At 35.8% G+C, this 12,953-nt stretch overlaps 1 protein-coding gene across 1 annotated transcript in view; it reads right to left on the reverse strand.

Moving 5' to 3' along the window:
* ALDH1A1 (aldehyde dehydrogenase 1 family member A1) overlaps positions 1-12,953 on the reverse strand; it is a 53,460-nt gene that overhangs the window by 12,272 nt on the left and 28,235 nt on the right. Inside the window, exons 6-10 of the mRNA XM_006067683.3 lie at positions 11,301-11,429; positions 9,853-9,966; positions 5,669-5,771; positions 3,715-3,899; positions 436-600 (exon numbers count right to left, since the gene is read on the reverse strand). Of these exons, the coding sequence (XP_006067745.1) occupies positions 436-600; positions 3,715-3,899; positions 5,669-5,771; positions 9,853-9,966; positions 11,301-11,429 (696 nt within the window). The remainder of the gene's footprint in view (positions 1-435; positions 601-3,714; positions 3,900-5,668; positions 5,772-9,852; positions 9,967-11,300; positions 11,430-12,953) is intronic.

Consider the following 12,953-nt stretch of genomic DNA (forward strand, 5'->3'; position numbering starts at 1 on the left):
AGTACATGGGGTCTTTTTGTATTAATATTTCTCACAGTGACAACTGGATCTACAATTGTCTCAAAATAAGGAGTTTAATTTTTAAAAACTGCATATCACTTTATTCTTCCAATTATTTTCACATATATTATTTGCAAAGGAGAAAAAAGCATCAATGAATGTGGAATTGTGTTTTCCATTTAAGTTTGTGAAGGAAGCATCTAGCAATTGTTAAGCATCCTTATCTGTGGTTATCTGGAAATTCTTGGCCTGACCAATGAATTCCTGACTATTTTTAGTCTTAAAAAATAATCATTTATCAGTATTAGAAATGAAGAGTAACATTTATTGAGAAAGGTGTTCAAAGAGCTGAGTATGTTAAAGGAATACTTTGTATATATCCATGCAGACAAAATATGGCAAAAAAAGAGAACAGAACAGAATGAAACCATTTACCTCCTCTTTGGCAATGCGCATATCATCAGTAACATCAGAGAAAACTGTGGGTTGGATAAAGTAGCCTTTATTCCCCCAAGGGCCTCCACCACATTCCAGCTTGGCCCCCTCCTTCTTCCCACTTTCAATGAGGTCAAGTATTTTTTCATATTGTTCTTTATCAATCTATTGGAAAAATATCACATGAAAAGTTAGAAAAAAGTGGCAACTTATAAAGATAATACTTTGCCCAGCCTGTAAATAAGGGTTTCAAAATGCTCAGATATTGTTATTAAGTTAAATATTCCAACCAAAACAGCTGACAGAGGCTCAGATTCATTGTTGGGCATGTTTAATTCTCATGACTTTTCTGGAAAGAAACCTTGAAGATAAATGTTTGTATTTAGCGTTTGTTTTACAGTTATACAAGAGAAGTATATTGGCACTGCAAACATGTGTATACCTTTTCATGTGTGTGTGTGCCCAGACACTAAGTTGCGTCCTACTCTTTGTGACCCCACGGAACATATCCCAACAGGCTCCTCTGTCCATGGGATTTTCCCAGGCAAGAATACTGGAGTGGGTTGCCATTTCCTCCTCCAGGGGATCTTCCTGACCCAGGGATTGAACACGCATCTCTTGTGTCTCCTGCACTGGCAGGCAGATTCTTTACCTGAGCCACCTGGGAAGCCCATAATTTTTCATACAACTGTCATTTACTTACACGGAAAGAAATGCCTGTTAATCATCAACCAGTCTTACCTGGAAACTGTAATCCTAACTGAAATTAAAAGACAGAAGGAAAAAAAAGAAAACTTTGATACTGGGTTTCATTAGACATGGTAGTTATAAAGCAGATGCTTTGTGACTTCAGGAAGACTTTCAGATCTTTAGACCTCAAGATGAGATTTTTCTCCTGACCGCCCTCTGTGGCCAGGTCCTTGCTGACCACAGCCTAGTTATCTCACCCACTTCAGGTCCCTCCAAGGCAGTCAATAGGTCTGGTTCTAATTTCTGACTTGTCCTGATTGTTGCCAACCTGCTTTGTTAAACGGACCACATCTAAATATATTTTAAGAACTACAAAACTTAAATACTTTGTTTTACTATATTTTTATAAGGAAAAGAATGACTCCAGAATTCTAACTGGGAACATCAGGAGCACATACCTCTACTCCATGCACTGGAATTGGGCTTACCTATTACCTCAATTTCTACTTGGTGTGGGGGCAAGGAGGGGACTCCAAATCACTGGTGAAGACTGCCTTGTCTCAGATGTGGCTGGAGTTAAGTTTTAAAGGGAAAACACTGGCGATCCAGGAGTTAAGGTGAAAGCCTCTCACCAATTTACCTTGTCTCTACTCATTACTTAAAAAGTTGTTCTTTCTCTTTCTCTTTGACACTACAATCTTCCATGTCTTCTAAATCCCAGGAAAAGGCTTCATGAAGTTCTCAATGCACACAATCCAGCTCCTATATCCAATTAGATTAAGCACTATGTATATATATATATAACAAATTCTTCGTTGGTAAAGTCCTTTTCCAATTTGATTTCAAAGACCAGAATGTGTATTTCCTTAAGGATTTGGAAATAATCAGTATTTTCATTCGAAAAAGAAGTTATAATATCCATATATATACATAATTTTATAAGTTACAACACATACTAAAGCTTGTAAATGAGTGTCCCAACAAGCTCTTTCTTATAAAAATAGAGAGTATTTTAAAAGGTAAAGACGTCTCATGGACTTTTTAGTCTTTTCCTTCTCAAAGTCCCAACATATCTACTTTTTCTGCTTATTCAATGCAACCTGTGACCAAAATCTTTTCACTTATAAAGATTAAATTATTATGTTAAGCAGTTAGATCACTATATTATTCACTTAAGAAACCTATGGATGGAAATTTACTTCAAGTGTATTTTAACTTCCTTCTCTTAGGAATAATGAAGTGTCCTAGCTCAATTTTTGAGCCTCTGGTTGAATCTTGCAGATCCCCCGATGGGGAGAAGTATTGCCCAACAACACTGAATATTAAGTTATCTTCTTTTCCCTCATTCTCTCTTCTTCTTTCCTTTTCTCTTTGCATATATATGTTTCTATCTACCTCTCTATCTATCCATCGATATCTATCATCTATCTATCTATCTATTTATCTATGTCTATTTGTTATATTTGTCTCAAATGGGAAATGTGCTTTACTTTTCCATAGATATATATTTAGAGAAAGAAATAATCACAGGTAAAACCTTAGAGTCTTATCCTTTCTTAGAATAGGAGACCAAGTCAAAATTGAATTTACTATATGTCTTGGCATCCATATGAAAAGTTACCAAATATGATCAAAATTAACAACTACTTTTATGTACTCACTAAACACAAAGATAGATATAAAACATAACAGGCTTAGACTTAACAAAATGTATACATCCTTTTTACCAGTTACTTTAGGGCTTTTAGGTTTCAATATTTGGTATTGCCTAAGTCCTAAAATTTTCCTAGTTGAATATCTTGGCATGAGGAGGAAAATACAAGACAGCCTCTTAGCTTTCTACACTGTAAATTCTATGAGATCATGTAAAAACTCTGCTCTGGATCAAGACCTCAAAGAGCTGAGTAAATTTAGCACCTAAGGTCCAGGAGCTTGAAAACAGATAAAGAACAAAGAACTGTGTAAGGGAGAGGGAAAGCTGGGCTTAGGACAAGAGAGACACTCACTGACAGTGGTTCTAAGCCGACAAAGAAAATGGGGACCCTCAGGAATAACTGGGCTTTAACAACTAAAATGGGAAGTTTGGTACAAAGTCAGAACTCAGGACATTTTAGGACAACCATGCTATTTTTAGAAGGTCAGAGTGACTAAAGAATTTGGAAATAATTTAGTCATGCCGGCTGCCTATATCTGTGGGATGGAAGCTAAAAAAAAAGGATTGATGCTGAAGACGAAATAAACGATAGGATGGTATAAGAACTTCCAAGCGGATAGGAACTGTATATAGAACATCAGAGATATACAGACTGAGAAAAAGAAATCTTTAGTATTTGTTACTTTTCCTCACATCTTTAATTTCCAACATCTCTTTAACTGTTTCTGGATGTGAAAACTGGGCAACACAAAATCAAGATACTTTCTTTACCATTGGGAGTTCAATTCATTATTTTTTTAATCACTAAACTGATCAATATCATCACCAAGGAATATATGTGGATGGGAAATAATCATATTCTATTAAAACCAGACCTAAAGAAGATACTTTACTCTTACGCCCTGTGAACTTTATTCCATTGATTTTACACTCACCTGAGGGCCTTGACTGACTCCTGGGGTCAGAGGATTTCCAAGAACATACTTTTTCGCTCTCTCAACACTCCTTCGAACAAACTCATCGTAAATTGATTCTTCTACAAAGAGACGGGATGCAGCTATACAACACTGGCCCTGGTGATAGAATACTCCTTGGTGTGCAAATTCAACAGCATTGTCCACTGCAGAGAAGACATTCATGTTAAAGAAAAGGCATTTTCTAAAATTAATGTATTTTCTATATATCTTTCTTAGAGGTGATATGGTGGTATAAAAAAACCATGAGTCATGTAGTCAAACATAGATTAAATATATTCTACCTCTTACCAGTCAGGTGACAAATGAGCCTTTCTGATCCTTTATTTGCTACTCAAATGATAGTAAAATAGTAAATTCTGAAATATAATGGTAATCAATACAACTTTGATATGAATAATTCCAAAATTTGGAAAGTAATCTATGATTAAATCTTACTTCAAGTGACTTTTATAAGTCACATTTATAATTAAATGACTGAATATTTCTTTCAGGTCTGAGGTTTTAACTAATGACAAAGAAAATATAAAATATCCACTATGTTAAGAATGTAAAAACATTCTTATATACTCCGATCAATAGAAAAAGTGGTATTTCTAAGAAAAATCATAACCCCCTCAAAACCCCAAACAACTAATATTCAGAATTGCTCAACCACCTTACAACCCTATTGTATGAAAATTTTTCCAAATTTATCTAAAATGTGCCATGTTATTTCACATATGCCTATAAATTCTTATCTGTTTATTTGAAATGGTTACATGGGTCTTAAAAAGAGGGAATAGTTTGTTTCATTAGTAGATCCTAAACAACCAGAAGAAAGTTTTCTTTGCATTTTAATTTTATGAATGCAGGAGATTTAACATTATAGCAACTGGCTATTGTTATCTTTATTTGGGGCTTCCCTGGTGGTTCAGATGGTAGAGTCTGCTTGCAATGCAGGAGACCTGGGTTTGATACCTTAGTTGGGAAGATCCTCCGAAGGAGGGCATGGCAACCCACTCCAGTATTCTTGCCTGGAGAACTCTGATAGACAGAGGAGTCTGGCGGGCTACAGTCCATGAGGTTACAAAGAGTTGGACATGACTGAGTGACTAAGCGTAGCATCTTTATTTTGTGAACTAATCACATATGCTTAAGTTGTAGTGAAAGCATTTTACAGAAAGGTTTGGTAAAATGAGAAATGTCATGTCTGTAGAATGTATAATAAGGTAGTGTGCTCTAAATGGTTGATTGCCTCAAACCAATAATGCAGCTCTTAAAGATACAGAGGAATGTTTGATCGTTTTCTGCTAACTCCCAATTAGGAAATAATTGTGGCATTCTACTTGATAATATAATCAGGATGAACTTAGGATATAATGGAGCCCCATCATAATTAAATATTTAATATATGTAAATTCAACTACACCTGCTAGGAAAAAAAATGAAAGAAATTATTTAAGTAGTTGGTGTCCTTTCCTCTGGCCATTTCATTCAGTGAACGTGTGATCCAGACAGAAGGGAGATGACAAATGCACAACTTGCTGTTTCTCCAGCTGGTCTTAGTGCAACATGTCTGAGGGTATCTTACCACACTTAAGGTGATGCTAATATTTAAGGTATGAAATTAAGAATATATTTTATGGCTCCTAAATGCATAACAGTTTCTCTAGAGTTCATCTGAGAAAACACCAACTGAGCTATGAAGGAAGCCCGAGAAAACAGCAAACTATTCCAAATTAGGAAGAAATTGTGTCTGTGTTGGACTTATCTAGGCTTTATAACTTTAGGACAGTTTAACAGACTTTTAAGAATGCATTTGAACTCTGGTTAATGCCTTACACTTTGACATTAGAAGGAAACCCTTTATATATGGTACTACCCAGCCAAAAAGGAGGAAGTGTGAGAAGTGAGCAGAGTGGCTTTTACTCACAGTCGGCATCAGCAAACACAATGCAAGGACTCTTTCCCCCGAGTTCCAGGGACACCCTTTTCAGATTGCTTTTCCCAGCAGCTTCTTTGATGAGTTTGCCAACCTGAAATGGAGCATTACAAAAGAGGAGGCTTAATCTGCTCCCATCAAGGCAAGATTCTTTAGCAATTTAAATTTATATGACATTTGTGGGAGAAATGGGAGAAATGGCATTTTTTTTTTTTTCAGATTTGACAGCTTCCGCTACCAAAGGCTCTTCCATCCAAGCATAAACATATGATATATCATGAAAACAGATATATTGAATGTAATAACTGATTTGATATACATGATTTTGCTGTACATGGCACAACAGGAGGTTATTTTTCATTTTAACCAGAGCTTCATCTTTCTTCTGTTCAATCTGATATATCATGATTCAACCATAACTTAATCTATTTTGACTTTTCATCACTCTGTTGAAATACAGAAAACTCTATCCATATCCAAACAAAGTGGCATATTTACCACCCCCGAATCTCTGCTTCTCAGTACATGCTCACCCCAACTTGGGCTGCCTCCAATCCTATCATTCCTTAGGGTCCAGCTTGTATCTTAGCTCCTCTTTAGCATTCTGCAATGACTCAAGATGAACGTGACCCTTTCTTTCTCTGATCCCCAGTAAATTCCCTCAAAGGAACTCTTTCAGAGTTTCCCGTGGATTATATCATTTGTATACGCATCAGTTTCCCAAACAGATGTCACCTGCCTGGTAGCAGTAACTGTTTCTCTCTCACTCCCTCTTTCTCCTGCTGTCCATACCTTGAATATTGGAACTTGGAGAAAGAAATTGGATCTGTGCTCTGTGCTGCTACTTTAGTTAGCTGGAATCTTGTACTTGTTTCTTCTTTAACGCTAATGGCCTATCTTCAGGGAAAGAGTTTTCTTTTTTTTCCTCTGCAGATCACTTCCCATCAAGATTATTTTCTATAGTTGTTTATGTTTTTCTCGTTTCTGAAACCTGGTCTGTTTTACAACTATCTCCTCTTTATTATTTCTTATTGAAGTCTTAGTACACTAAAATGATCTTTGCTTTTCTTTTTTACAAGATGATTCATTTTATCTTGCTTCTTTTATTCTCTGGATCACTTTTCTTTTTCAATGCATCAATTTTAATAACAAGTTTCTATCCTGACTAAATAAATGATAGGTAGACATTGCTGAGTGTGTGTTTAAATTTTAAGTGACTACTGAACTGACCCCTACTATGCATTACAGAGTAAAGCATTAATTAATCTGCTAATATTTTCATCTTATGTAAAATTTACATGCCCCAAATCAAACCTATAAATGTAAGTTAATTAAAATAATAAAAATAAACTAAAAGTAGACTGGCAATGGGGAAACCCTGTTTGAAATTTCTATGATATCCTATTTTGCTTCCACAACATATTAATATTTCTCATGATCAGTTTCAAAAACTGAATTTTCATTTGAGTTGATTAGGAATTTTGTATTTCCTAAAAAATATTCTTTGCCTTTTTCCCTTTGAATTCTCCAAATTCTTTCTGCATCTCTTTTGTTTTACGTTTTTTGTTTTTTTTTTTTTTTTCTTCTATTGGCTTAGAAAGATTTGCTGGAGATACTTTATTAAAGTAGATCATTTTTGTCTTGGGGAAGGGAGTAAAATCAGAGGTATTTTTCTAAAAGCTACAGGTGTTAAAAAAACTAGCATGAAGAATGGTTAGAAGTATGAGTGAGAAAGAAAGGTTATACTTTTGTTTGTGTAATTTGCAGATAAAAGGTTTGCTTGAGTTTTCCCAAGTTCAGTTCAGTTCAGTTCAGTCGCTCAGTCGTGTCCGACTCTTTGCGACCCCATGGACTGCAGCCAAAGGTCTAGGTAAAGTCAAAATAAGGAAGAATCAGTCTTTGCCCCATACTTTTGTTTCCTCATTTGGAAAAAAAGTAAAACTTTATAATTTTTTTCTCAAAGAAAAGGTAAGCACTGCAATGAAGAGAAGGGAAGCACTATTAAGACTTTGGTAAAAGGTATGTTCCATGATATTGTGGCATTGCCGTGTGGGGCAGAAGTAGCGAATGCTCATAAACATGTTCTAACTTAGTACATCTCATACAACATGGGCTGATTACTATTTTAAATGAATCTAAAGGGACATTAAAATTCTAACCTTGCCAGAAACATTTTTATAATGAGCATAGCTGCTATAAAGGACAGCAAAAATATAAAATCCATGGTTTGCCTCTTTTATGGCATTTGGCAAGTTTACTTCTACCTGCTAAGCCACAAACTTGAAGCTAAAAGAGGACAACCCATAAAGACTGATTTTTCTGTGTGATTTCTAAAGTCATCTTAGTCAAACTTAATTCTTTAATACTCAATCAGAAGTAGTTACTATACTGGTTTCTGGAGGTAAGAATGGATAAGATAGTCCTTGAGGAGAGTCAGCAAAGTAGAGAGAGATACATAACAAAGCAAGGAGCACGTGCTGTTACAATTATATATCAAGGACAATGGGAGCACAGATGGAAAGCTTTTAAATTTAGGATGCTCCTGGACTGCAGAGAAAGTCCAGGTGGCCTGTGATGGGAGCCACATTGTGGTAGGTGTGGCCATGCATGAACAAAAACTTATGGGAATGAAAAAATACAGGGAACAATCAGAAAATGATGGGGCAGTGATGAAGAAATATTATGTGGAGAGGGGACCTCTTCCCTCACACCTGAACTAGTGTGAAAAATTAAAGAGTAAGGGAAGGAACAAGAGAATGGAAATAACTATAGAACACATAGTAATCATGCCATTTAGTGGATACTTTGTAGGATGCTAAATGTTTTACCACTCACTAGCTTATTCAGTTTTATTTGGTACAATTCAATAAGGTAGATATTATTATTCCCATTTTACATATAAAGAAACTCAACTTTAGCAAGGATACTTAACTTTTGGAAAACACACTGCTATGAGGCATAGACTTAGCATTTGAACACAGATGTTTCTTGGTCTTCTAATATCAAAGTTTTGGGGGAGAGGGGCAGATAAAGTGCTCCCAAAGTGCTATAGCATCTCAGGGATGAGCTAAGACAAACAGGCAGTGCTGTGGAGATGGCATCTGGGAACAGTAGCCTCTGACTCAGATGAGCTAGAGAAGTGTGTGGGCCAGACCTGGACCATAAGCAGAACATGGGCCCTGATGAAGAGGGTCTACAACACTAGGCTGAGGAATTTGAAATTTCACGCTTTACCTCCTCTGCTATGATTTCAACCTGTGACTTCATAATTTTTCAGTTTATTGCTCTATCTCAAACATTCCCAATTGTTTTATCCCCAGACTCCTGAATGAAGAATTGGTTTTCTACTATCTCAATTAGGAATTTGTAGAAAGTCAACTTTTTCTATTCTATGTCTATAAAACAACAAGAAAAAGTATATAGTTATCTAGCTTAAAAAGGATCAAGAAAAATAAAATTTTATTTTCTATTACTTTAGTTCTCTATGTAAACTTAATTTTTATATTGAAATGGCTAATCAGGAGGATAAAATAATCAAATTAGCTTTCCCTTACTATCTGGAATGTTCTTCCTGTTTCTTTCTCCACAAAGTTTTAAAAAGTAAACATTTTCAACACTCAGAGCATTTAGAGAGCATTACGAGCTCTCCTCTCCTCTGAAGTGCCTATGGCTGGAATCCTGTTCTTTCACCTTCTGGATAGCCAAGCTGGAGCCAGTGAAACAGAAAAGTTAGGATCCAGGAAGCTAAGCTGCTGGCTTCTTTTCGGAATGTTCACGGGAGAGCGCCAAATAAGGAGCTAAGGGTGAGGCTCTGTTCTTTGATCTTCCTAATCTACAGGTTAAAGCTACAATTCATTCATACACATCACTGTGGCCTAATTTATATCTTCTATCATAAACCTTACAAATCATATGACAAGTTCTGATCAGTCATATTTCTCATCACACAAAGTAATAACATACTAAAAACAGTTTACTCCAATCCCCCCACATTGTTAATAGGTATTCCGTTTCATCTCAATGACATCTGCTTATGTTCTATAAACATGTTTGAAGGCTAGAATAAGGAACAAATCATTAAAAGAACTTTTGTTTTAAGGAAATGTCGGCTTAAAGGCAGTAACATAAAACACGCTTCTGACTGCTTCACTACTGGCCTAAGTAAATGATGTTACCTCTGTCGATCCTGTGAAGGCCACTTTGTCTACATCCATGTGAGAAGAAATGGCTGCCCCTGCAGTAGGCCCATAACCAGGGACAATATTCACTACTCCAGGAGGAAACCCTGCCTAAAAGACAAGTAAAATAGTTAGAACAGAGTTGATCATTTAATTCTACAGAAAAAGAGGGGAGTATGGAGCCAAAGCTCCCTCTTGATGCTAATCTTAGGAGTTACTCTACAAGTTAAGATTTATCTAAGTGGTTTTATCATTTATTATTATTCTTCTTATTATTATTCACTGCTTAGCTCACTTAACCTCAAGGGTTGCATTAAAGTCCACGTTTGACTTTCATGGTTCTTTACCCCAGTGATGGCTGTCTCAAATTTCATAATACTAACTCAAGATAGTATGTGTAAAAGTGTTTGGTAAATTATTCACATGGAAGGAAAATAATGTCTTTTATTATCCATTCAGCAAAAATAAGAAGCCAAGGGGATGTTAATATTTTTAGCTTTTACCTGTTCATTGTCAGGGCATACTAATTTGTTTGCAAATTCCTATCCACATTATTTAATCAGAAAAAATGTTAGGTTAAAAATGCAATGGTCACTACATTCATGATCAAGCATCACAAATTGATTCCAATCCCAATTATAGAATTATCAAGTATAAAGCAGTGTGGCAAATGAAATAGCACATTAAAATTTCATGTTATTTGCATCAAAAAGTCTCATTTTTACATTTCTTTTGCCTACTTTTAATTTGAAGTGCAGAATATTTTTAAGATATGGGTCCAGATTTTCTAAATTTTAAATTTCTCAGAACTAATTCTTATTTTTAAAATATTGGTAAGATGTGAAGGAACAAAGTCAAGAACTTGTTTACAAGAAAAAATAAAACAACCTGGATAGTCAATGAAAATAAATTTTATGTGTTCTTTTGTCAGCTTTTGAGCAAGAAAGTAAATGCAAAAGAAACTGTAATAGAAAAGAGAATATAAACTTATTCCCTCAGGGGTGAATTGTTTAGAAATAATATAGCCCAATACCACAAACAAGCTCAGAGGACTCCAACCTTCAGATAGACCAGTTTAAATAAATATGCAGAACTTCCAAGTCATTAATAGCAGTTATAAACCAACTTGCATTTCAACATCTGGAAAAAAATCATACCAATTTCAACATGAATCTGCATTTGTGAATGTTGGGCAAAAGAAATCAAAAAGAGCTCATAGGTGACAGTTTGATATGAAGCTTTGAGTCTGACTTCCTGTCTCCCTTTGGGCAGAGGTTCATTTGGGTTGACTGCCAGAAATCCTTGCCAATAGCCACGTGTAATGTGTCCCCACTGGATAGGCGCCGTTGGCAGATAATGTAGTTTATAGTAGCACCAGATGAGGTCTTCCTACTATCAATTAGGATTCCTGAGATCTTGCACACATTTTGATTTTGCAAACATACCTCTTTTATTAAAGATCCCATGTGAAGAGCAGTCAGAGGGGTTTGCTCTGCTGGTTTGACAACCACTGTGTTTCCGCAGCTAAGGGCAGGCCCTATCTTCCAGAGGAACATGAGCAACGGGAAATTCCACTAGAAAGCAATATATAACAATAGATTCTTTGTATTACTGAAAGCCACATTTGCTAATCTAACTTCTACATTTTATGCTCCCCGTAGATGTTAAATAAGAATTGTGGTAGTTTTGTTTAACCATCTGTTATATCCTAATTAAGTTCATTGCTCAAAGCAACTCATAAATGCTAAAAACAACAACAACAAAAACAAACTCCAAATAAACTAGATACAGGAAGAGAGTAGGAGAAAGTCATAAAATTTTATCAAGTGCTATTATTTTGAGTTTATTTTCTACCAGGAAAAAAAATCACTGCATGGTTTAGAAAACAAACCTTTCTATTAAATATAAGTTATCTGTGTTTAAAAAGTGTAACTATTCCTCACTCCTTAATAGGTCTTTAATTATAACTATTTACCCAATAATAATATTTAGTAATATTTATTTCCACTGATGGAGAAGGCAGTGGCACCCCACTCCAGTACTTTTGCCTAGAAAATCCCATGGACGGAGGAGCCTGGTAGGCTGCAGTCCATGGGTTCGCTAGAGTCGGACACACTGAGCGACTTCCCTTTCACTTTTCACTTTCATGCATTGGAGAAGGCAATGGCAACCCACTCCAGTGTTCTTGGCTGGAGAATCCCAGGGACGGGGGAGCCTGGTGGGCTGCTGTCTATGGGGTCGCACAGAGTCGGACACAACTGAAGCGACTTAGCAGCACTTCCACTGAAAACAGCTTGCTAAAGGCAGAAGTCCAAAGTCTGGAGACTGACAGGTTGGTTCAAATCTCAGCTCAATCACTGAGCAGCCATATGAATTCAGACAAGTTATATGCACTCTATGTATGATTTCATCATCTGCACATGCTGACAACAATTCTCTTTACTTCAGAACGCTGTCCTGAGGATTCATAGAGAAAGTGGTCCAAATGTTTAACACAATGATTGGTTCACCACAGACAAACAGTAAATATTAGTATTTACTACTATTCAGGATTGTGTAATTTTATGGATTTTATTGGGAGTTTTGAACTAACAAGCAATTTTATTCAAAACGTTGGTATGTGTATATTTTAGTCTCATTGGAGCAAAAGATAGTCATTACCACTTCCTCATCTAAGAACATCAGGGCATTTTGCCATCTGGTTTTTTTTTTTTTTTTTTTTTTGCCTTTTTGAATATATCATTTAAAGGAAAATCACTGGTAGTCTCCTATTTATTGGACTTAGAAGGAAATCTTCATGATTCTGCTTAAACATGGTACTTTCTCAAAGAAGAATATGGAGTATCAAAGCCTTTTATCTAAAGATAAAATATATTCCATACTGTGCTTCAAATGCCTCTGGCATGGTTTCTATAATTTAGTTAAGAAATTTCATTCAAGAATTTGAACACTCTGGTTGCTACTATTCTCCATGCTGAGAAGTCCCAATGCAGATATATGAAGTGTTGGAGAGCAGTTGGCCATACTATACTTCATTAAAATGGCTGGTGTCTTGCACAATGACTGCTTTGCTATGTCATGTTAATCGTAAGAGTTTA

The sequence above is a fragment of the Bubalus bubalis genome, chromosome 3, assembly GCF_019923935.1.
Source record: "Bubalus bubalis isolate 160015118507 breed Murrah chromosome 3, NDDB_SH_1, whole genome shotgun sequence".
Classification (NCBI taxonomy): domain Eukaryota; kingdom Metazoa; phylum Chordata; class Mammalia; order Artiodactyla; family Bovidae; genus Bubalus; species Bubalus bubalis.